The sequence below is a fragment of the Raphanus sativus genome, unplaced genomic scaffold (assembly GCF_000801105.2).
Source record: "Raphanus sativus cultivar WK10039 unplaced genomic scaffold, ASM80110v3 Scaffold3689, whole genome shotgun sequence".
Classification (NCBI taxonomy): Eukaryota; Viridiplantae; Streptophyta; class Magnoliopsida; order Brassicales; family Brassicaceae; genus Raphanus; species Raphanus sativus.
Window position 1 is genome coordinate 779 of NW_026618993.1, and position 9,365 is coordinate 10,143.

General features: G+C 38.7%; 2 protein-coding genes across 3 annotated transcripts; both read left to right on the top strand.

Annotated features, from left to right (window-relative positions):
• Positions 1-225: 225 nt before the first annotated feature.
• Positions 226-3,796, top strand: LOC130506815 (uncharacterized). Of its 2 annotated transcripts, XM_057001505.1 has the most exons (5): positions 226-2,135; positions 2,231-2,774; positions 2,858-2,957; positions 3,021-3,355; positions 3,425-3,796. In XM_057001505.1, exons 1-5 carry the CDS (start codon positions 407-409, stop codon positions 3,756-3,758), a joined length of 3,042 nt encoding a protein of 1,013 aa, XP_056857485.1. In that variant the 5' UTR covers positions 226-406; the 3' UTR covers positions 3,759-3,796. The 2 variants fall into 2 exon arrangements, with proteins under 2 accessions (XP_056857485.1, XP_056857486.1); XM_057001506.1 differs by lacking the exons at positions 2,858-2,957; positions 3,021-3,355 and having other exon boundaries at positions 234-2,135.
• A 930-nt stretch (positions 3,797-4,726) lies between these two features.
• Positions 4,727-6,839, top strand: LOC130506816 (uncharacterized). Its single transcript, XM_057001507.1, has 6 exons — positions 4,727-4,891; positions 5,072-5,466; positions 5,540-5,666; positions 5,754-6,065; positions 6,142-6,354; positions 6,447-6,839. Exons 1-6 carry the CDS (start codon positions 4,889-4,891, stop codon positions 6,759-6,761), a joined length of 1,365 nt encoding a protein of 454 aa, XP_056857487.1. The 5' UTR covers positions 4,727-4,888; the 3' UTR covers positions 6,762-6,839.
• Positions 6,840-9,365: the final 2,526 nt, after the last annotated feature.

Genomic DNA, 9,365 nt, shown 5'->3' on the forward strand with positions numbered 1-9,365 from the left:
AAAAGAAAAACGTGAAAGGAAAAAAATGTCAGGCTCCGGGAATGTCTACGAGTTGCGGAGGTGGATGTATATGCATAGAGATGCTAACGGGAGAGTGACGAAAGAATACATTGCGGGACTGGAGACATTTATGCATCAAGCAGATTCCACACCGCTCGCCCTAGAAAGCGGTAAGATGTTCTGTCCATGTCGGAAATGCAACAATTCGAAATTGGCAAATCGTGAAAATGTTTGGAAGCATTTAATAAATAGAGGTTTCACGCCAAATTACTATATCTGGTTTCAACATGGAGAAGGTTATAATAATTATGATCAGAATGAAGCTAGTAGTAGTAATAGCAATTTTCAGGAAGAACCGGTTGCTCTTCATTTGCATAATGAACCTAGTTACCATCAGGAGGAGCAGATGGTAGATTTTGATAGGGTTCATGATATGGTAACTGATGCATTTGTAGCTCATGATGAAGATGAAGAACCTAACATAGATGCAAAAAAGTTTTATGAAATGTTAAATGCGGCGAATCAACCACTTTACAGTGGTTGTAGAGAAGGTCTCTCTAAATTGTCGTTGGCTGCTAGAATGATGAATATTAAAACTGATCACAATCTACCTGAAAGTTGCATGAATGAATGGGCAGACTTGTTCAAAGAGTATTTGCCGGAAGACAATGTGTCTGCTGATTCTTATTATGAGATTCAGAAACTGGTGTATAGTCTTGGGTTGCCTTCGGAGATGATAGATGTTTGCATCGACAACTGCATGATCTACTGGGGAAATGATGAGAAGTTAGAAGAATGTCGATTCTGCAAGAAGCCACGATTCAAGCCGCAAGGACGGGGACGTAATAGGGTACCGTACCAAAGGATGTGGTACCTACCAATTACAGACAGATTGAAAAGATTGTACCAATCAGAGCAGACTGCTGGAAAGATGAGATGGCATGCCGAGCATACTCAGACGGATGGTGAGATGACACATCCATCAGATGCAAGAGCCTGGAAACATTTTAACAAAGTATATCCGGAATTCGCTAGCAATATCCGGAATGTGTATCTCGGATTATGCACAGATGGATTTAGTCCATTCGGAATGTCAGGGAGACAATATTCATTGTGGCCAGTCTTTCTTACGCCATACAACCTGCCACCGGAGATGTGCATGCAACGGGAGTTGCTATTCTTGACCATATTAATACCTGGTCCGAAACATCCTAAAAGGTCGCTGGATGTTTTCCTGCAACCACTGATAAAAGAGTTGAAGGATTTGTGGTCAACAGGGGAGAGGACGTATGACTGCTCAACGAAGACGAATTTCACGATGCGAGCGATGCTTTTGTGGACCATAAGTGACTTTCCTGCCTATGGGATGTTGTCGGGATGGACTACACATGGGAGATTAGCTTGTCCATATTGTAATGGAGCGACAGATGCGTTTCAACTGAAGAATGGGAGGAAGACAAGTTGGTTCGATTGTCATCGTAGATTTCTTCCCATTGGCCATCCGTACCGAAGAAACAAGACATTGTTTAGGCACAAAAGGGTTGTGAGAGACACTCCTCCTCCATATTTAACTGGAGAAGAAACTGAAAAGCAACTCGATTACTATGGAGCTTTGGAAACAGTTCCTCGTGGTGGTAATTGGCATGTTCCCCCTAATATGCCTGATTCTTACGGTGTTCATCACAACTGGCACAAGAAGAGTATATTTTGGGAGTTGCCATATTGGAAGGATCTTCTTCTGCGCCACAACCTCGATGTGATGCATATAGAGAAGAATTTCTTTGAGAACATCATGAATACAATATTGAATGTCCCGGGGAAGACAAAAGACAACATAAAATCAAGGTTAGACTTGCCGGATATTTGCTCAAGAAGCGAGTTACATATAAACAGCAATGGGCAAGTTCCTGTTCCGATATTCAGATTGTCTTCAGAAAAAAAGTCGGTGTTGTTCAACTGGGTAGCATCAGAAGTGAAATTCCCCGATGGGTATGTTTCAAATCTGTCTAGATGCGTTGAAAAGGGTCAAAAGTTCTCTGGGATGAAGAGTCATGACTGTCATGTCTTTATGCAACGACTACTTCCCTTTGCTTTTGCGGAGCTACTTCCTACAAACGTACATGAAGCACTTGCAGGTACTATATTTATTATTGCAGTTATTTTATATATAATGATTTAGTTTGAAATATATATGACTAATATGTGTATAATTGTTTTTGGAATATACAAGGCATTGGAGCATTTTTCAGGGATCTGAGCACCCGCACCCTTAAAGTAGAAGTCGTGGAACAGCTTCAAGAGAACATTCCCATCTTATTGTGCAACTTGGAGAAGATATTTCCTCCTGGGTTTTTTGACGTAATGGAGCATCTAGCTGTCCACCTTCCATATGAGGCATTGCTTCGTGGACCTGTACATTACGGATGGATGTATCAGTATGAGCGAGCCATGAAATATTTGAAGGGAAAAGCAAAGAACCTTGCAAAGGTTGAAGGTTCTATAATTGCTGGAAGTTTGACGGAAGAAACTTCTCACTTCACATCGTACTACTTTGCGTCAAAAGTACGTACTCGGAAAAGAGCTCCAAGGAGATATGATGATGGTGGTGTCGCGCCAACATACGCAGTTGCTGGTGTTCCAGACATCTTTAGCCAGATTGGGCGACTGGGTGGAAAATCAAAAGAGGTTTGGTGGTCGAGTGAAGAAGACGCTCATAGTGCACACACCTATATTCTACTTAATTGTGAGGATCCATTGATTCGTTATTTTGAAAGGTAACATAAATGGACACGTATATATAAATTAACACATATATATAATTGCCAAATATTAATTAATATAAAAAGTGATTTTACAGCCTATTTGTTTCACAAGTCGAAGAAACATTCCCTGGTATATCCACAACTGACGTAGACAAAAGGAAAGATCAACACTTTATAAAATGGTTGAAGAGTCAGGTATTAACTCAAACTCTTTATTCATAAATGATTTGTATTTTAACGTTCACTTTGTTTTTGCAGGTTGATTTTGACGACGATGCAGATTATCCTAAGTGGTTACATGAAGTAATTCAATCTCCACATGTAAAGGTCACCACTTCACAGATGTATTTCACACGAGGCTATACTTTTCACACATATGAGTATGGTAGACAGCGGGCAACCAGTAACTATGGAATATGTGTGAAAGGGGAAACCGATTTCTACGGTATCTTGACAGAGATTATCGAAGTGGAATTTCCAGGGATATTGAAGCTGAAATGCGTCCTCTTCAAATGTGAGTGGTTCGACCCCGTCGTCAACAGAGGTGTTCGGTTTAACAAATTCGGTGTAGTTGATGTCAATGGTGGAAGAAGGTACAACAAATTCTTTATTTGGCATACATGAGTAGAATAAGCTTATTTCTATGTTTTCTTTATTTTCAGGTACAACAAATTCGAGCCTTTCATCTTAGCTTCACAAGCAGATCAAGTTAGCTACCTTCCATACCCTCGGATGAGAGAATCGGGAATAAATTGGTTATCCGTGATCAAAGTTACACCTCGAGGACGAATCATAAGTGGAGAAGAACCACCATTGCAAGAAGAACAGATAAATGAAGTCGAGGAACCTGAACAACAAATTGATGACATTCTTCTCATTGATCCGCATAATCATGAGTATGAAGATCTTACCGACGATGGCACAGATGAAGCTGTTGAAGACGAGTTTAATGAAAATGATGATGTTTCTAGTGATGACGAAAATGTATCTGATTGATGTATTTGTGTTTTAATATGATTGATTTTCAGACTTAATGCATGTGATTCGATTATAAAAAAAAATATTGAGTTTGAGGTTTTGAATGAAAAATAAAGGATTGAGGTTTGGGATTGGAATATGAAGAGTAGAAGATAGGAAAGATGGTGTTTGTGGTTTGGGGTTTTTGATTTTAGAGGTTTAGAAAGAAAACCTCGTTAATTCCTCGTAATTTACGACGAAATAACGAGGAAAGTAGAAAAAAAGAAATACACGGGCCTCGTTAATTCCACGTAAGCACAAATCGTCGTAACGACCTCGTAAGCTTACGTGGAATTAACGAGGCTTTTTTTTTTTTTTATTTCCTCGTTATTTCCTCGTAGGTTTACGAGGTTTTAACGAGATATGTTGTCTAAACCCCTAAACCCTAAACCCCAAACCCCATCTTTCTTATCTCTTTTGTCTAAATCCCAAACTCCAAACCCCATTAATAATTTTCAAATCTTCAAAAGATTATATTTTTAAATCTTCAAAAGATTATATTTTCAAATCTTCAAATGATTATATTTTCAAATCTTCAAATGATTATATTTAAATAAATAATTTGATTTTGTATAAGTTTAAATTAGGAAGAAGAGATTGATATTAGAAGTTAAAGAATTGTGGTTATAAATTTTGAGGTTTGATATGTTATGAATATATGAAGTAGAATATAAGAAAGATGGGGTTTAAGGTTTGGGGTTTAGAGTTTAGAGGTTTAGAAAATAACCTCGTTAATAACTCGTAACTTACGAAGCATTTACGAGGAACAGAAAGACGGGCCTCGAAATTTCATCGTTTTATTTGGGACGGGCCTCGCAATTTCCTCGTAATGTTACGAGGGTTTTACGAGTAACAAAAAGACGGGCCTCGCTAATTTATCGTTTAATTTGGGACGGGCCTCGCAATTTCCTCGTAAGCTTACGAGGTTTTTACGAGAAAGAGGAACACGGGCCTCTTTAATTCCTCGTAAACTTACGAGGAAATTGCGAGACCTCCGTAACTTATATATACAACCTCACAAACCTCACACTGTCCATTCCTCCCAACTTCCTCTCCACTTCCTCCCCATTTCGTCTCTAACTCCTTTCCCATTCCTCTCTCCTCCGAAAATGGTAATTTCCTCGCCCCCTTTATTAGTTTAGACAATTTAGATAGGTGGTTAATTTAGGTGGTTAGTTTAGAGAATTTAGATAGGTTTACGGATTTTATGTTTGTTAGATAGATTTTTAAATTATTGATGATAGCTTTTTAATTATTGATGATCATAATCTCAAAAAAATATATTTTTGCAGGTTCGCCAGCGCATGCTTACTGCTCACTACAGGGAGATATTCGGTGAGCCTGGTAGTCAGTTAGACCCGCCAGGTTCTTCTTCAGGTGCCGGCGGTTCAGGTTCTTCAGATCAGGAGTCTGTTCCCGAGACTCAGCATTTCTTCCCTCCGATTCCTCCTCCGATGGCTCAGCCTCAGCCGATGGCTCAGCCGATGGCTCAACCGATGGTTCCTCCGATGGCTCCTCCGGTGCCTCCTCCGATGGCTCCTCCTGAGATCCCCGCCGCTGTTCATCCCGATCTCATGGTGCCACCTACTGTTCCGTTCTCGCAGTACACTGTCGAGGATATTCTTGGTATGCCAGGCAGAGCTGGTTTACCAATCATAGACCCCGACAGACCCGACGGGACTTTATGGTAAGTGTATTTTTTAAATAATTAATTTAATTTATAACTTCATTAAATAATTTAAATTTTCATTTTTTTCCAGGTTTGGGGTTGACAATTCCCTTGCGACAGATGTAACCGAGACGATTAAAGGTTACTTCTCCATGGCGCATCCAAACTGGAAATTGACGCCGATCTACATCCGAAAGACGTGGTTCAAGATTTACGCTGTAAGTAATTCTATTAATTAATTTTTTTTTTATTAACTAATTATTAATTTTTTTTTTTATTAACTAATTATTAATTTTTTTTTGCAGCAAAAGTATCATTGGTCCATCGGGGTCAGTGAGAGAGTGAGGAAGGCGTTTTACGAAAAGGCGCAAGTTCGCTTGTCGGACACGGTTTGCAACTGGAAGGGTGCCTGGATCGTCAAGGGGTACACCCGTGGCAAACCCGCTGAGCTTACCACGGATGTTTGGGACGGCCTCATCCGTTACTGGAAGGATCCTAACTCCATTAGGATCGCAAACATTTGTGCTGCCGCCCGTAACACGGTAGACGAGCACGGTAACGGCCCGATGCTACACTCTACGGGCCAAAAACCACATGCCGGTGTCCGTTTGAAAATGGTACGTAATTAAATATTTAATTATTATTTTTAATATAATTAAATATATTTCTAACAATTTTCTTAAATGTTTTTAGGCCAAAGAGTTGGGACGTCTCCCGACTCTTCCGGAACTTTACGAGCGGACCCACAAAAACAAGGCGGGCCAGTTTTTAGATGGCAAGTCCGAGCAAATCTACAACAACGTAATTGCTCGGGTTGAGGAGCGCCAGACTCAGCTGACCCAGCAGTCCGGCGACGGATTACCAGTTACCTTATCCACAACTGAAGTGGATAAGATTTACGAGGAGGTAAATTTTTTAACATTATATCTTTTTAATTATTAATTGATTAAATTTCCCTTTTAAATTTAACTAACAAATATAATTTTTTTGTTTTTAAGGTTGTCCCTAAGAAAAAGGGACGTACGTTGGGGATCGGTTCCGTCAATGATGTCCCGAGAGCGACATCATCTTATGCTCAGAGACAGACCGAAGAAGTCACTCAGTTGCGTTCCGAGCTGGGCGCGACCAAAAGCCGTGTGAGTGGACTCGAAGCCTTCATCGACGTTATAGCGTCCACAAATCCGGAATGGGAAGCTTTGTTGAGGAACATGAAACAACAAAATCCCATTCCAGGCGAGTCATCGGGCACACATAACGAGGAGGATGTTACGAGGAGGAGCGAGGAATTCTACGAGGCGATGAACGAGCCTTAGTTTTTTTAGTTTTTTTTCGGTTTATGTATTATAAAATCCAAAACTTAATTATATATAAAATATTTTGTTGCTTGTGAATTTTATTTAAAATTTATTTATAAATCCAATATTTAAATATTTTTATTTTGTTAAATTAATAATTATTATATTTATCAAATAATATTTTATTAATTCGAAAAATGGAAGTCTACGAGTTATTTACGACGAAAAGGTTTCCGAGGAATTTACGAGGAAAGGCTTTCGAGGTTTTTACGAGGAAAGGCTTTCGAGGTCTTTACGAGGAAAGGCTTTCGAGGTTTTTACGAGGAAAACCTTTCAACGATTCTACATCGACTTTACGAGGAAATCTTTTCAAGGATATTACATCGAATTTACGAGGATATAGTTTCAAGGATCTAACGTGTAAGTAACGACGCGTGTTTCGCGTGGTTTGTACGAGGAAACTCGGCGAGTGATTTACGAGGAAAAACGGCGAGGAACTTACGACGAAATTTTAACTTCGTCTTTACGAGGAAAATAAATACTCGCTAGTCTACGAGGAAATGGCGACAAACCTTTTGTTACGACGGACGATAAACGACGAAACTCTTTTCCTCGTTAATTCCTCGTAAAAGGATGTTTACGAGGAATTAACGAGGAAAATGGCCCTTGTTAATTATATGTTTTCTTGTAGTGCAGTGTTCAAAAATTTTAAGACACGTGGGATTGAATGTGATCTTAGATGCATTATTTGTGGAGCTGAGGAAGAAACAGTGCATCATGTTCTTTTTGAATGCCCACCAGCACTACAAACATGGGCTTTATCAAGGATCCCGTCTTCCCCGGAAATCTTTCCCTCAACATCAGTTTTTACAAGTTTGGATTATTTATTTTGGAGGCTACCGAAAGAGGTGGATTCAAACTATTTCCCTTGGATTATGTGGTATATTTGGAAGAACATGAATAAGAAGATCTACACAAATAGAAATGGGAATCCCCAGGAGATACTGAGGATAGCGGAACTCGAGGAAATACTATGGACAGAGGCACAATTATTGATACCGGATCCTCATGGAAATGTTCAGTCTCCCACCGATTGGCAAACTTTGGGTACAACCAGGGTATATTTTGTCGATGGATCTTGGAAGGAATAAGATGTATTTACTGGACAGGGATGGTATTGCCGAAAGATAGATTCAGCGGCAGTGTTCTAAAATGCGCTATGCGCTCGTTATGCGGCAACCTAGCGTATAGCTGTATACGCGGACGCCTAAACGGGGCCTAAGCGGACATTATATATAGGTATATATATAACTAATTGGTGACTAATATAAAAATAAAATAAAAATAATACTAAAATAATATAAAGTTTTCAATACTAAGTTCTTAAAATCAAATAACTAAACAAGAAAAAAATCTATCATCCTTAAATCAAATAATAACTGAAATGTAAAGAAAAAAAGACAAACTAAAATGTAAATTATCATTCTTCTCCATCGTAAACTTGGTCTTCATCTGATTCCAAATTAGTACCAGCAAAATCTTCCTCTTCTTTATCAGAAATAAAATCTTCATCATGCAGTTCTCTAATATCAGCCATATCATCATCACATGCCTCTCCTGCACCACCAGCTTCTACACCCGTAGCTGATTCATGTTCTCCATCAACACCTTCAACAAGCCATTCTTGAGCATGAATAGCATCATCAGCAATTAATAAATCAATGTTCTTCTCCTTCTGTCTTTTTCTTTTGTTCAATAGTCTTGTATTAAATTGGACAAATACAAGATTATTCATTCTGGTTGTACTAAGCCGGTTTCTCTTTTTTGTATGTATCTGCATTTTTTAAACAAAGTCATCAGTATTAAAATATAAAGTTGGAACAGTTTAGAATCATAAACCAATAAAAAAAATTACCCCTTCAAAAGAACTCCAAGCTCTTTCACATCCCGAGGAACTAGTAGTCAAAGACAAAATTCTCTTTGTCATTCTTTGCAAATTAGGCACTGATGTCCCATAAGTATTCCACCATTCAACTAATAAAAAATAAAGCTAAGTGCAGGTTCGTAAAGGTATATAAAATATTAAAATGGCTTTATTTTTTAAACATACCTGGATCATAATCATCTTTAATTTCTTCACAGCCTTTTATAGCTCATGGTGTTCCAAAATTATCTTCCTTGTTCTTGTACTTATTAATCTCAGAATTGATGACATTGCTTTGCTTGGAGATGTCATCAGGAATAAAAGCATTGACACACTTGAAGAAACTTGTGAGCACATTGTTATGTAATGGAATGGTTTGGTCCTTGTATAAATAGTAAGGATTTAAGAGATAACCCGTCATATGCAAAGGACTGTCAAGTCGACCCTCAATCCTTTGGTCAATGATATTCATGATTGGCTGAATATTCCTTTCAATGTTATTCAACCCAGCACGTATATCTTTCTTTGCTTGTAGTAGCTCTCCATGCAGATATCCCATTGTAGGTTTCTTATCACCATCAACCAATCTAAGTACCTTAACCAAAGGTCCAAAAACCTTCAAACACATAGTGACTCCATTCCAAAACTGCATATTTGTCATTGTTTTAAAAGCTGCCAATGAATCTCCGACGTAGCCT